General features: G+C 40.9%; 1 protein-coding gene across 1 annotated transcript in view; it reads left to right on the top strand.

The window, feature by feature from the left end:
• igf1ra (insulin-like growth factor 1a receptor) overlaps nt 1–14,632 on the top strand; it is a 63,778-nt gene extending 49,146 nt beyond the window's left edge. Inside the window, exons 11-21 of the mRNA XM_028431828.1 lie at nt 1,600–1,883; nt 1,966–2,108; nt 2,485–2,650; nt 2,740–2,842; nt 2,998–3,068; nt 3,159–3,388; nt 4,123–4,227; nt 4,391–4,550; nt 4,805–4,934; nt 6,732–6,866; nt 10,190–14,632. Of these exons, the coding sequence (XP_028287629.1) occupies nt 1,600–1,883; nt 1,966–2,108; nt 2,485–2,650; nt 2,740–2,842; nt 2,998–3,068; nt 3,159–3,388; nt 4,123–4,227; nt 4,391–4,550; nt 4,805–4,934; nt 6,732–6,866; nt 10,190–10,715 (2,053 nt within the window). The 3' untranslated portion in view covers nt 10,716–14,632. The remainder of the gene's footprint in view (nt 1–1,599; nt 1,884–1,965; nt 2,109–2,484; nt 2,651–2,739; nt 2,843–2,997; nt 3,069–3,158; nt 3,389–4,122; nt 4,228–4,390; nt 4,551–4,804; nt 4,935–6,731; nt 6,867–10,189) is intronic.
• Nucleotides 14,633–15,124: the final 492 nt, after the last annotated feature.

Consider the following 15,124-nt stretch of genomic DNA (forward strand, 5'->3'; position numbering starts at 1 on the left):
CCTCCTCTTGCACGCTCTCTTTGTCTGAGACTTTTTTTTTCTTTCTTGAGTGAGACAGCTGCCAGGAAATGTACAGTGAATCCATCTGGAATTTAAATGAATGGGGGAAGAACCCTATCAGCGGAAGAAAACACACAGAAAGCAAGGAAGGCAGACTGATTTACTGGAGGAGACCAGATGAGAGGAGGGACGGCTGCACGGAGAGGATGGCTGCCAGTGTCTGTTTAAGTAGACCTTGTAGTGAGATGCAGAACCTGTTATCAGCTGACTGGAGCTTTTATTTACTGTAATCACCTGCTGTTGAGACTTGTGATTAATAGATAAGGACTCACTGGCTGTTAGCTCTTCTTCTATCAGGTCTAGAGATCTTTGTGTGTCTGCTGATGTGTGTGCAGTCTCTCTGGATTCCATTACACAGAGACAGATGAGGTCAGGATCCTAAGATTTGTCTTTCATCTTCATCTTCCCCGATGCATCTCTACTCATCTTTTATGACAGGTTACTGCTGTAGCCATTGTTAATCAGGCTCTCCTCACAGTGCTGTCAGGTTTCATATATTTATGATGTATTGTCAGTATGTGCTGGACTGCACCACCTATAACTGTCAGAGAAGAATGTTGACATGACAGTGTGAGTGGTCCTTCCCAAGTATCTGTCCGTGGCTCTACACTTCTCTGCTCAAACACAAAATTCACATTATTAGTTCACATTATGATCTATAGCACTGAAACTGTGCTTCAGCTTCTTAAATTCACAAATTCTTGTAGATGTATTGTTTAAGTATTGTCTTGTGTATGATTAAAAAAGATTTTGTGGGGACATTTTAATGACTTTTTAATGTTTTTTTAGGTCAGGCACTCAAATAAAATATTATAATAATAGTAATAATATAATAATATAAATATTAGATAATGTACGGTAATAGCTGCAGCTTCACAGCACACCGACATTTTAGGCTGCTACAGTAGCACATTTACACAAATAAAGGTCAAAGTAATTCCTCTACTATTATTGAAGTGCTACCAAGCAGGCCCGGTGGCTTTTCTCAGGTGCAGCTACTGCCACAGCTATCACCGCCTGTTTGTCCCCATTAATGACTACGTCCAGGAGTCTCATCATCTGCACTATGAGCACCCCAGAGCCACGTGTGTTTGCCAGCTGATCATTAGACAAACATGATTGAACATTTCAGCTCAGACTGTCTGTGTCACTTCGTTTATTATTGATTGGAAAATCGCAGTTTTTCTCTTCTGTGGAAAAAATCTGTCTGGTTTTTTTTTTTGTCTCGTCTCTGTCTGTCCACTTTGCAATGATCCGTCTGACCTCATCCTTCTACACAGCACCGCTGGGAGCAGTATGCAGCATCTGGACGCACACACACACACTTACACACTTACAGTGAGAGTATATGCTCACTCCACCCGCTCCAGTGAGATATTTCAGCTTTTGGGAGTTATAAACTTACAGTTTTTTGTTACAATGTGATTTCCAGGTTGTACTGCATTTTTTCCATTTTTTTTGCCTTAATAGTGTTTGCTGTACTTAAATCAACGTTTTACTTGTGTTTTTATTCATTCATTATTTATTGTGTCTCTATAGACCTCCAGACCGCCGTCGCAGAGACGTTTTTGGTGTTGCGAACACCACTCTGTTTCTTGAGGGCGGCAGAGGGAATACCACTCTTGGCTCAGGGGACAACAGCACAGATGGTGTTCCTCCTGTCATAGAGTACCCCTTCTTAGAGGACAAGAGCAGAGAAGATTTTTTAGAGATCCCTAACCTGCGGCCTTTCACCGTGTACCGTCTTGATATCCATGCCTGCAATGAGGAGGTAGGGCGGTGTAGTGCTGGAGCTTTTGTCTTCGCCAGGACCAAACCTGCAGGTGAGGAAAACCTCAAAAACCTTTTTTTTTCTTCACTTGTATAACCTTATTTTGTAATATTGCAAATGTGTCCCTTTCCCAGTCAAGGCAGATGACATCCCTGGAAAAGTGATCTACGAGAGGAGTGACAAGGTTGAGGGGTGTGTGGTGCTGCATTGGCCTGAGCCCATCATGCCCAACGGACTCATCCTGATGTACGAGATCAAGTTTCGACTGGGGACTGAGGTGAGCCAGGCTGGGTTTAAATGTAGGTCCCTTCAGACATGTTTTATGACGCATGAAGTGCTGCGTTAAAAATATAAATACACTGTGAAATGTTTTACATCTGCATTTGTGTGTAATGGATTTTTTTTTTACTTTCATCTAGTAAAAATAAATACATAAATAAGTAAAAACTTGAACTTAGATTTATCACAAACTACATATACAACCATAAGTTCTAGTGTCAAACCTGGATTGTGGGTGTCAGGTATTACTTATAATTTACAATAAGAAAAACATATTTTAGAAAGTTTGAAAATCCAGTTTTTACACACTATACCTGACCTTGACCTCGCTCTTTACTTCATGCAGTAATGACCTTGTGTTTGTTTTCCACCAGCCCGAGAAGCACAGGTGTGTGTCACGGCAGCAGTACCGTGAGCACAAAGGAGCCCGGCTGACTAATCTGGGATCAGGCAACTACTCCGCTCGTGTCCGTGCCACTTCACTAGCAGGAAATGGCTCCTGGACGGAGAGCGTGTTCTTCTATGTGCATCCACCTAGTCGTAATGCAACCCTTCCTGTTTTCTGTTTATTTTGCTCCTCATATGACACCTTCACTGATCACCCTTTGTGTCCTGCTCTGTCCTGACAGGAGACGGTGGTGTTACATTCTACTTGGTCATCATAATTCCCATCTTGGTGACACTTTTCATCGCCAGCCTTACCACTATTCTCTTCTTCGTCAACAAAAAGAGGCAAGTGTTTTTAAACTCCACCACTCACTATGCTCATGAAGCATAGTGGCCAGTGTAATGTTAATAAGAGTAAATGTTTTTTTTTATCAACGTGGCAATTAGTAGACTCACTATAAGCTTCTTCCTGGCTAACTGAGACAAGTTTGTGTTAACAGGAACAGCGACAGATTGGGGAATGGAGTCCTTTATGCGTCTGTCAACCCTGAGTACATCAGTGCTGCAGAGAGTAAGGATTAAAAACATTTCCATTCTCCACTGTTATTTTTTTGCTGTGCTAAATTGTAGTGTTGACTTGCCGTCTATTGTGCTGTATCAGTGTATGTCCCCGATGAGTGGGAGGTGGCTCGAGAGAAGATCACTATGCACAGAGAACTGGGCCAGGGCTCCTTCGGCATGGTGTATGAGGGCATGGCAAAGGGAGTGGTCAAGGATGAACCGGAGACCCGAGTGGCCATCAAGACGGTCAATGAGTCAGCCAGCATGAGGGAGCGAATTGAGTTTTTGAATGAGGCGTCTGTCATGAAGGAGTTCAACTGTCACCATGTGGTAAGATGAATCATTACCATTAGGAACCTGAATGAGAAAATACTGTACAGCAAGACCCCCATTTGTGCAGATGTACAGAGAGAGAGAGAGAGAGGGCAACAGGTCAGCAGTACTGTGAGTACTCTGCCTTTACTCATGCAGCTACAGCCTGAGGCAGGCTTCAGCCTCCTGGAGATTGTGGATGTTCTCCCATCAGTCGGATCACAGCCTCATTAACTACATTAAATGGATGTGTTAAAGGTTTTTCCCTTTGGAAAGCTGCTGTAACAACCTTTTTATCTTTTCTAGCAGCTGAGAAGCAAACACTCAATTATTAAACTAGATTTAAATCATTTAAATTAAAGATATCTCTCTCTCTCTCGCTCTCTCTCTATAAATATATATATATGTGTGTGTGTATATATATATATGTATTTAATATAGTAAAATATGAATAAAAACAAAATGGTCTCTACTCTTCAGCGTGGCGGAAGCTGCTTTCATTGTTCTCAAAAAGAATTTTACTTCATTCCAGCTAATTGCATTTTTGCAGTACAAGTTACAATGAGCTGAGAATAATTTCTAATTTTGCACCATTCAACTTTAGAAAACCTCTTAACTTTAGAGAGAATTCTTGTTTTTCTCATTTTCTTGAGTTTTGAACATTTCTGTATGAAGAAAAGCTGCTTTGATGTAATGTGTATTCTGGGTTTTGACTCTTGCAGCTGACCTGTGCTCTGTTGTGATCACTGTAGGTGCGGCTGCTGGGCGTGGTCTCTCAGGGACAGCCAACCTTGGTGATTATGGAGCTGATGACCCGTGGAGATCTTAAGAGTCACCTGCGCTCTCTGCGCAAAGAAGTAAGCAGCTTTTCCTCATGCACACATACCCACACACAGAAAGAAGTGAGGATGTGAACATACACAAATCCTGTTTCCCCTTCTTTTACTTCTGTACAAAAGATCATCAGGTTGTCTTGTTAAACCCATGTTTTTCTCCTCACCCCCTTTTGCTCTGCTGCAGAATGCCACCAGCCAGGTTTTACCACCTCTTAAAAAGATGATCCAGATGGCAGGGGAAATCGCCGATGGCATGGCATACCTAAATGCCAACAAATTTGTCCACAGGGATCTGGCTGCCAGGAACTGCATGGTAGCAGAAGACTTCACTGTGAAGATCGGAGGTAGGTCAAGCTGACACAATGCCGTCGGCCTCCCTGAGGTTGCTCTGTGCTGAACCTGCTCTCACTGGCCTTGAAAAATAAGTGTTTGGATTTCAGTGAGAGCCTGAGGCCATGGAGCCTTAATGTAGATGGACGGAGGGGAGGGAGGAGGTGAGGGGAATAGATGAGCTCTCAGGAGCTTCCTCTCCCACACAGAATGAGTGATATTTAGTGCTTCCCCAACCTCTGACTTCATTTTTTTTTGTTTTCGTCAGATTTTGGCATGACCAGAGATATTTATGAGACGGATTACTACCGAAAAGGAGGGAAGGGCCTGCTGCCTGTCCGCTGGATGTCTCCAGAGTCACTGAAAGATGGCGTGTTCACTACAATGTCTGATGTCTGGTATGAGAACACATCACTCTCACACATACACAGCCCTGCATTATACATGTATGAACCTGCTCTAATCTGGGGGGTGGGGGGGGGCTTCTAAGTCTTTCAGTACTGCCTTCATATTGTGGTGTGTATTTGTCTTTTTTAAAACAGTTTGTGCAGCTGGGTCTGTCCCATTTTGTTTTTTTTACCACTACTGTAGCTTGCCTTAGCTGTTTACTACTGCAGCTCCCCTGCAGGTTTTTGTTTCCCAACTTAAATTGTCCCACGGGTCAGTCCTTCAGAGTGGGCTTAAACTGCTCCAGATGTTCTCAAATGAGTGGTTGCAGTGCCAGCACAAACCCACCTCCACATTTTGTGTACTATATCCTCCTCTTTGATGTTACAAAGAAGGAAGGAAAACCCCAGCATTAGACCGTTTCACTAGCTTCTGCAGCATATGTACTGTTGTCACAGGGTTGTTTTAAGACTTTGTGAGTGTATATACTACCAGCAAGAGTAAATAAACGTTGGTCAAGTTTAGTTTTGTAGTTGCTGGTGTTGCTGTATATTCAGTATAGTGGCTAGTGTTGTTACAGTGGTTGTTTCATATGCTGCATTCATTCAATTTTTTTAAGCCATGTTGGCTCCATTGGTGGAAATATTGACAGCCCACTGAAAAAAGCTATACTGAAAACAGTTGCTTAATTTGATGATGTGCCTGATGGCATTGCCATGGAATTTAATGCAAACATACATGTCTCTGTATGTCTGCATGTCTGACCATAAATGAACAGACTAAACATATGTAGCCTCACAAAGGGTCAACAGTTATGTTGCGTGATTATGCTTTGAATACAGTATGCACTTGTTTAAAAGGGGCACCACCCAGTCTGGGACCGTAATACTTCAAATTAAGGAAATATTATTAAAAGAATCAATTGAATCAATCTCTCTCTTTATTCTCTCAAACAATACACACAACAACAACTTGGTGTAAATGATAATATATTTATTAACTACAGAATAAAATATGAGATTAAATGCAGGGTCAATATAACAGATGTACACAAATAGGAAATAAAAATGAATAAAATAAAAGAATGAAGGAAATGGATGGTGTTGGAGTGATGGTAATAAAGAGAATGCAGTTAAGTTTCTATGAAGAAAATGAACTAATCCTAAACTGTGGATTGGTGTTGGAATGTAAATATTAGAACTTCCACATCAACCCTCAGCAAGGTGTAGGTATGAGGATGTTGAGCCTACTCTGAGAAGGTTGTTGTGGAGCTGGATGCTCACTAGGATCAGAACCTCAGTGCTGGTGCGGCTGTCCTCTCACAATGGCCCACAGCTCTTCTGAAGGCCTGTGTCAAGCTAGGAAGCAGATGTCACAGGGCTCAGTGCCATGCAGCGGCTTGAAGTGGTCGTAACACCAGTTGGTGTGCTCAGGTTGTAGGCAGCTGGTCAACCTGCTGGATCCTTAGTTGTGGGTTGATGTGAAAAACTAAGCTTCTCTAAAACTATGTCCGATTCAGAGACAAGGCTCAAGATGACGTTAAGCTTGTAAAAGAGTCAAAAAGTCACGCATGTGACCTTAAAAATGCATGAAAGATAAAAACATAAAAACATGGCTCTGTGGAGGAGCCAGGCACATGCTTAGAACAGGCCTAGATGGAGGAAGTATTGATGATTTCTATGATTTCTATATTCTATATGATGTTCTATTTTGTTTTTATTGATCAAAACAAACAATTAATCAATCTTATCAGGTGGACACTGGCTTTATTTAATATATTAATATATTTTTTTCCTCTCTTGCCACAGGTCATTTGGTGTTGTTTTGTGGGAGATCGCAACCTTAGCAGAGCAGCCTTACCAGGGCATGTCCAATGAGCAAGTGCTGCGCTTTGTCATGGAGGGAGGACTCTTAGACAAACCTGACAACTGCCCTGACATGCTGTAAGTCTTTTTTTAATTGTGTAATATAACACATTGAACCAGCAATTTTAAAGAATGTATTGTTTTAACCTCTCCTGCCAATGCCCGTCTTCTGTCCCATTAATATTGCTGCCTGATATCTATTTAAAGTTGTGCTATTAAGTGTGTAGGGTATCGTGTGCTTATGCTAAAGTAGAGCCAAAACGAGGGCTGACATTAACGTCACAGGTTAAATGTGGTCCGTTGACGGCATGGCTGCAGCAGTCAGCTGGCAGCGAGAAGCCTCCTCACCCGTCAGCCTCGGCCCATAGAAGGGATGCCACGACTCGTGTGTGAAAGATGCTTCTCATTCCTGCTGGGAAGAACGGGTGTGAGGTGAAGGATGGTGTTTGTAAAGAATAGGAAAACGATACAAACAGACCATGAATTCATTTATAATTCATTAATGATTCGCCCCAGCTGCTGGAGAGGAGAAAACAGAGCACAGCCTGCTTGTCAGCGTGTAGCGCTGCATATATGCATCTCTCGCTGTCTGACCTCAATAAGAAGGCATTCTGCTGTATCCCCTCCCACTCTCCATGGCTGACCTCACCTTAGAGTGAACGCTAGTAGGAAAAAAAAAGAAAAGAAAAGGGGGCCGAGTGTTGTGCAGACACAAACCTCTGGTTTCTATGGCAGCCTGACTGTTTTGTCCTGATTACAGGAGTGTGTGGATTGTGTTACAGAGGTGGTGGTGGTGGTGGTGGAGCGGGGGCTTTGCCTCCCAGTTCTGTGGGAGTCATGCTGCTGCCGACTGTTGTCTCTTCTGTAGTGACTTAATGGAGATTTCCAGAAGACTGCTGAAGTGTAGTGAAGCCAGACATCCATACAAAGACTGAATAAAAGGATACAAGAAGTGGAAGTGGGGGCAGGATAAAACACAGAGGGATGAGTCATATTTGGAGAGCTCTGAATGTCTCCTCCTTGTACTGTGTTTCCCATGTTTCTCAGGTAGCTGTGGGTCATTGATTGGATTTCCCATGTTCCTGTCTAAAGTTTCTTATAGACAAAAAGTGCATTCTCTCTTGAAGGGTTGGGTGAAAATAAAATGCAGACATTATGATTTACTGTGGAATGTGCAGTATCACTTACAGAACTATTATACATCAAGGTTTCTGCACACAGGGGATGGTGCATGTGTGAAGTTTTTTATATGTTGCAAGAGATTCCTGTTCAAGTTTATTAAGCATCTACCATAGATGTTCGGAGACTGCTGTGCACTCACAGTTGGCCTGAAATTGTGTCTGGTTCTGATTTTTATCAAGGCTTTTTTTTGTCCATCTATTCAGTGAAGTGTTTTGCTGCTTTGGCTGTGGTCAGGCCGGTGCAGGTTTTAACACTTTCTTTACCAGATAGATGTTTGTGACACTCACCAGTCCATGATCTGCACTAGATTGCTTTTGACTGGAGAAATAACTTTGACAAATGGAGTCTGACTGGCTGACACTTTAAAGAAGCAGTTCCTTATAAATGTGGCTTGACTCAGTAAGCAGCAAGTTTCCACGCTCACCTCTTATGCTTTTTCTGCTCATTTAATCTTTTTAAACATATCTTTATTCATCTGTACACTTCTGTCCATATGGGCGTTTAAGTTAATTTTAATGAACTGTCTCTTTAAGAGAGAGCAGGCGACAACCTTACAGGATGATGTGGATGGAATAAATAAAGACAAACACAAATGGTTTCTGTTCAGTATGTCAGGCTCTATTATTTCAGCACATTTGGTCCATTAAAGTGGAATTTACTGTAGCAAATGTGCATAAACAGGTAAAGGATCACGAGTGATTTAAGAAAAAAAGTAAGAAACCTGAGGCAAAACACATTGAAAATGTGTAACAAGGTTGTGTGTTTGACCCTGAGGACCTCTCTTCATGCTACAACAAGAGCTGTTGTTCTTAAATAGCACATATAATGTAGAGCTCATGTACTACTATAAGCTGTCAAATGACACGACAGGGCAAATGTAAGTTAATTTAGTCTAATGTCTCTAGCATGTGTCATGTCTGCTGTGATTGGCAGGATGCTGACAAGAAGTCAGGATTTACTGCAGTGTTTGTTTTCTAAATTTGCATCAACAAGCCTCGTGCACGGCAGCAGATGGCGGGAAGGGGGGGGGGTTGTGGTGGGAGTTTTCAGCAGACAGCACTGTGCAGACAGGTTACTCTGGTGCGTGGGCCAGGCTCCAAGCATTACATGTCTTTTCACGGGAGGTCTCTGCCGCCTGGGTTTGGACATCTGAACGTCAACTTTGAGCCACTTCCTGCAATTCTGAAAAACAAGTCAAAGCCACCACCACCCCTGCTGTTTTGGGGTATGAGGCAAGACACGCGCTTACGAAAAAGTGCTACCCATAATTCCACTGTGTGCAGTGGAGCTGGCACCGCAGTTGCAGAGGTTGTTCTAGATGTCAACGAGACCACTCGGATAGAGGGGTGGGGGGGGGGGGGGGGACACAAGAGAGAGGGAACAGCAAGAGTGGAGGAGAGATGGCTGAGGTGTTTATGTCAGCGGGCCTTAGAGAGTATTCTTAGCTTGTTTGTGTACAATTGAAGCTGTGGTGTGTGGTGCAGCACCACACAAAACTGTAATAATTCTCCCTTTTATGATGTTGTTTTGACATTTCCAAAGCTCGGTTACTGGCCTGGCACTGTAACCTTTACTATGATTTACTGTTCTGCCGACTACATGCTACATTATTGATTTTACTGTATGTGTTGTAAAAAAACACACACACACATTTCAGATCAAACACACAATGAACACAGCTTGAATTCACTTTCCTAATAACACTAAAATGTTGTAGGCTGCAGCAAGTTTGGAATTGATCAGCATGTGTTTGGTCATTGTCCATGATTTTGATTAGACGACATGATGAGACCAAAAAAATAGCTGCAAGCAAACCTGCATGAGATCACTGAGATGTTGAAGGGATACATGTATTCAGTTAGCACATTGTGTTACAAAATATAATTCATAAAGGTTAAACCTGATTATGTGCAGGTAACGGTTTAAAACATTGTTTATGCCATGTACATACTGTAGCCGAGGCTTAACATATAGTTTCTACTGCCATCTGCTGGTGGAAGAACTTAAAATCTTCCCACTTTACTGGCTGTGAAATACCCCCTTCTTGTAGTTATTTGAAGTGACAGAAGAATTCACTGTTCATTAATCATTGATGAGGCCTGAGAAGAGTTTTATTATATTGTGTCAAATATTTACACATTTTGTGTCTGATTTTACAACTGAACAAAAACAGTCAGCTGCAAACTATTGAGACTTTTACCTTTTGTGAATCACTTCAGGTTTGAGCTGATGAGGATGTGCTGGCAGTATAACCCTAAGATGCGTCCGTCCTTCCTGGAAATCATCAGCAGCATCAAAGATGAACTGGACCCTACCTTCAGGGAAATGAGCTTCTTCTACAGTGAAGAGAACAAGCCGCCAGACACAGAGGAGCTGGATATGGAGGTAGAAAACATGGAGAACATTCCACTAGACCCTGCATCCACAAGGCAGCCCTGTGCTGCCATTGTTCCTTCGTCTGGGTGCACAGGAGGAACGCCGCCTCCCTCTGCGCAGCAGTTATCCCCCATGCAAGGCCCAAGTACTCCATTACTGGGACCTGTGTCCCACTCCCCGCCAGGCCCAGTTGCCTCAGGCATGGGGTCTCCAGGACAAGCCTTGGACAAGCACTCAGGACATGTTTTGGCCAACGGGCCTGTGGTGGTGCTGCAGCCCAATTTTGATGACATACAACCCTATGCACACATGAACGGGGGCAGAAAGAACGAACGGGCGTTACCCCTGCCCCAGTCTTCGGCCTGCTGATATCAGACCAGCCCCTCCTCTTCCTTATTTTACACAGGGTAACACAAACCTCTCCTCTATCTCTTAAGGAGGGATGGATGAGGTAAGACATTACTTTCTTCTACTGTGCGACAGTAGACGGTCTCTCCACTCCTTTAAGGTCAAACACAAACTCTAAAAACTGAAAAATAGCACAGAAACCTGCTAAAGCATTTGGAGTTTGGCGGCTGAGACTCAACACTGGGGGACTTCTTCCTGCGCAGCCTGTATTTCACTCTTTGTTACATACAAGTCCTTCAAGAAGGAAAACCATACAGGCGTGTATCCTGACTTACAGATGAACTTTTAAGAAAAATCTCTTTTAGCATATCTGCCAGCAAAACCAACAGAAGAGCACTTTTTTCCTGATGAGAGGATGTGATGATATTTGAGTGTGTATTTATACAAACACATGATTCTCTCCATAATATGGTATAGCTCCATTTCTAAAATGACTTTCCATCAAAAAAACAAACAACTTGTTGTTGTTTCCATGAGTAGACAGGCTCATGTTGTGTGAGGATGCCTCGGTTAGAGAGTTTGGACTAAGAGTTTTGTTTCGTTTTGCTATTGTTATGTCTGTGGAATCCCATCAGATGTGGATCTAAATAGTAGAGGAGGGCCTATTTTGTATCGGCCAAACTATTGCCAAATCAAGTTTTCTCTTTCAAACAGGTGTTTTTTTCCTTGTTGAAGGCTGTGATTCAGAGGTGAGATAAGTCTGACTGGGCAATAATACTAAAAGTGGGTTTTCCATCACCGTGTACAACAGGACAACGACTTAAAATGTGCTGCCAGAAACATATATATATATATATATATGAAGGAAAATAAAAGAGTTTTGTAATATGAGAAAAGACCTTAAAAGGTCAGATCTACCATTTTTAAAGAATTCGTTGTAATTTAAATGCATATTTCAAGTTTCAGGTCAAAATTGGTCACAGATTGTTCTTGTCACACCTTTGTTTAAATGCTCTGTCCCAAACTTTACTGGAAGATTGTTAAAAACTACTGAAAAGGTGGATTTTGCCCCAGTTTTTGTTCTAAGATCATGTAAAACCACCAACCACTGCAAACAAGACCTGTTGATACAGTACATCACATTAGCTTGTTGTCATTCTATGTGATAGTACAGTAATTAGAATTGGGGTTGACAGCAGTTTACAAAATGTTGTTACAAAATTCTGCACTTTTTTTGTGACAATTCTCATAAACAACAATTAAAAAATGGAAATTAAAATAGGCATAAATCTCAGCTGTTTCCTCTTATTATTACATCTAAAAAAAAGCAAGCACGATTCTGCAAACCCATCAAAACTTAGCTGCATAACTTTCATCTCTCAAACATCTGCAGGATGCAGCTTGAGTCAGCAAACTCTGAATCACAGCCTAAGTCTGTCTTTGATTTAGTGAAGAAAAAAAACAAACAAAAAAAGATAAAAGTATCAGAAGTCTCACACTGCAAATCACTGAACTTCACAATCTAGGAATATGACTCTGACTCCACTTTGATTTCTTCAAGCTTTTTTCTGACTTTAATAGTGCATTTCATGTGGGATGGTGAATGCTGTTCGCCGATACTGCTGTTCAAATTAAATGGCACCAAATACACCACGACAACCCTGAGACATAAAAGCTGTTGGATCAGATTTAGTAGCCTATAGAGACAAGCCACAGGACGTCTCTTTTTTTAGAATGAGTTTCTCTACATTTCAAACACATATAAAGGTCTTACAGTTGTATTTTTGACTGCAGGATCGTTTTTATACACATCATTGGTTTTGTCACTTTTTTAAAAATCTTTTTAAAAACAATGTTTGCCTCTATATGTCTGTACAGAACAAAGCTGCTATTTTATTCTTTTTCTTCTCTTTTGGATGTGTGTGTATATATATATATATATATATATATATGCATATAAAGAAATCCTTCAGGTTTTGGTATTTTATGGTCTCCACTAAGTCCATTTCTAATATCCTCAATCTCTGTTTAAAAACAATAAAAATAAAACTAAAATTTAGTTATAAATCTTTTTTTTTCTGGTTAGTCCCAAAAAGGTTTTTCTGTAACACTACATTTTGTTCATTGCCTTTTATTTTTATGAAATGTTTCCTTCTGTATTTGTTTTTGTGGATGTCTATATTATTATTATTAATATTATTATTAATAATTATTATTATTATTATTTGGAATGGACACCTTAGCTCGATGTGTGAGCGTGTACTTTCTGCACCCTTTTTTGTACTTGTTGTCTAGCACTGCGCCTATTGCCCTCTAGGTGCGACTCAATCTCAGGTCAAAGTAAAGGCTTTGCTTTCTCCACACATTCTCATAATCATCCTGTACTTCCCCCTCACCCCTCAGCCCCCATCTTATCCTATCCTACCCCTATCATGTTTAATTGTTCCCTCGCTCCTTCCCTCTGGCCCGCAGCAATGTATGTATCCCTCTCCTCCTCCTCTTCCTCCTGTTGAAGTCAGGATTAGTTCCAGAAAACAACATATTTACTTTACACCAGATCTGGCATTTTAACCCATCCATTTCCTGCCTCTTCTCCAATGAATAGGGCTAATTGGGTTGTCTTGTCTGCCTTAATTATGCCAACCAACCATCGTTTCACCCTTTTAAAAAAAAATGTGTTCCTTTTTTTTTCAACACTCAAGCACAACACAACACCACTTCTGCTAAAATATGTGAGAACACAAACTTATTGTTTGTCTTCATAATCACTGCTTCTGAAAGAAAAACCAAATAAAGGATGGGTTAAAGTCCAGGGAAGGGAACACATTTCAATGTCATGAAAGGAAAAGGTCTTAAAATGGCTGAATAGTGAAAAGTGTTTTTGAAGGATTTCTCCTCATGATGCCTGGCGATTTATTTTTATTTTTTTTCCTTTCTTGGAAGATTTTTTTTTTCTGTAGGAGTGTTATTTATTTATTTTTTTATTTTCCTTTTGTGATATCAGTTTAAATCACTGTATGAATGCCCCATGATTCAGTATAAAGTTGGATTTTTTTGTATGCATTTTCTTTGGTGTCATGATTGGGGGACTTAAAACTTTTTTATTATTATTTTTTTTTTGTTTTGTTTTGTTTATTTTTTTCCCCTCTCAAACATATATCTACCTCAATCTTTTAAAATATATGTATGGAATACAATGGAAATACATCTCACTCTTGCTCATCAGTTTTTACTGAAACCTTACCTGGATAAAAACCCCCACAGGGATCTAGATAAACCTCACAAAGGACAGGAGATGGAATGGAAATGTTGTAAGAGGCCGCCCAACAATATCTGGCTTCGATGTTTAATGAAAAGTGAGTTTATACTTCATGGAGATATGGATGGTTTGTATCTGTACATCAGTACAGTATATGATAATGTGGGTGTTACATTTTCTGTGTATGCAAGGGTGTGTGTGTGTGTGCGTAATGTAAATTTTGTCATCAGAGTGTGAATGTGAGCGCCTGCACGGACATCCCTGTAGGCACTGCTAGAAAACAACAGCAGACTCTGAGGAGCAGAATTAATCAGAAAAAAAGAAAGTGTGTGTCAGCATGGTCAATATGTTCCAGTTGTGTGGTACTAAATTTGTGGTGACCAGTTTAACTCCTGGTTAATCCACATACAGGCTAAGTGCAAGTTTAAGTACGGTATTCAAACCCTTAATAGAATTTAAGGTGACTTATATAAAATTGCAGTTACGTAAATCAAACGTTGATCAATTGAAGGACAAAATTTGAACATGGAGGTCTATGGGAGTCTATAGACCTCCATGTACTCCTATTGGCCACACAAAGAAGTACAGTTTTGGCACTTTAATGTCGCTTTGCATTAACACATAAGAATGGTGGGCGGCTGAATGTCCACAAAGAGGCTTGCATTCATTCTCAAACAAACAAATAAAAAAGTGCAGCACAGAGACCCTTTAGTCCTTGCTGATGTGGAAAGTCTCACACCCATATTAAACAGGAGGCTCAACATCAGACATTCTATCTCCACCTCCGCCCTACATATATTGTCACAACCTGAAATCCTCAAAAGACCTTACATCTAAATGCATTTATGTAGAAGTCTAAAAGATAAGATGGGAAATAATTTAAAGGGAAATATGCTATTCACCTCTGAGAAAAAGGAAATATTCGCTGAATTCTTAACTCTTCCAAACTAAAACAGCATTCAGTTTTTTCAAGTGTGTGGATCAGTACTTTGAATGTAACAAGACAAATGTGTACTTTCTACATCGTCCTACAGAATGCAGCAACTCCACCTCCTTCATGTCCCCACCATCAATCAGAGATCAGAGATTTTTTTAACCCCCTATATTTTGTGTGGTTGTGTGATTGTCACCGCCCCCACCCCTCCACCTGTCCAAGTCTATACCTGCTGAA

The sequence above is a fragment of the Parambassis ranga genome, chromosome 19 (assembly GCF_900634625.1).
Source record: "Parambassis ranga chromosome 19, fParRan2.1, whole genome shotgun sequence".
NCBI classification, from domain to species: domain Eukaryota; kingdom Metazoa; phylum Chordata; class Actinopteri; family Ambassidae; genus Parambassis; species Parambassis ranga.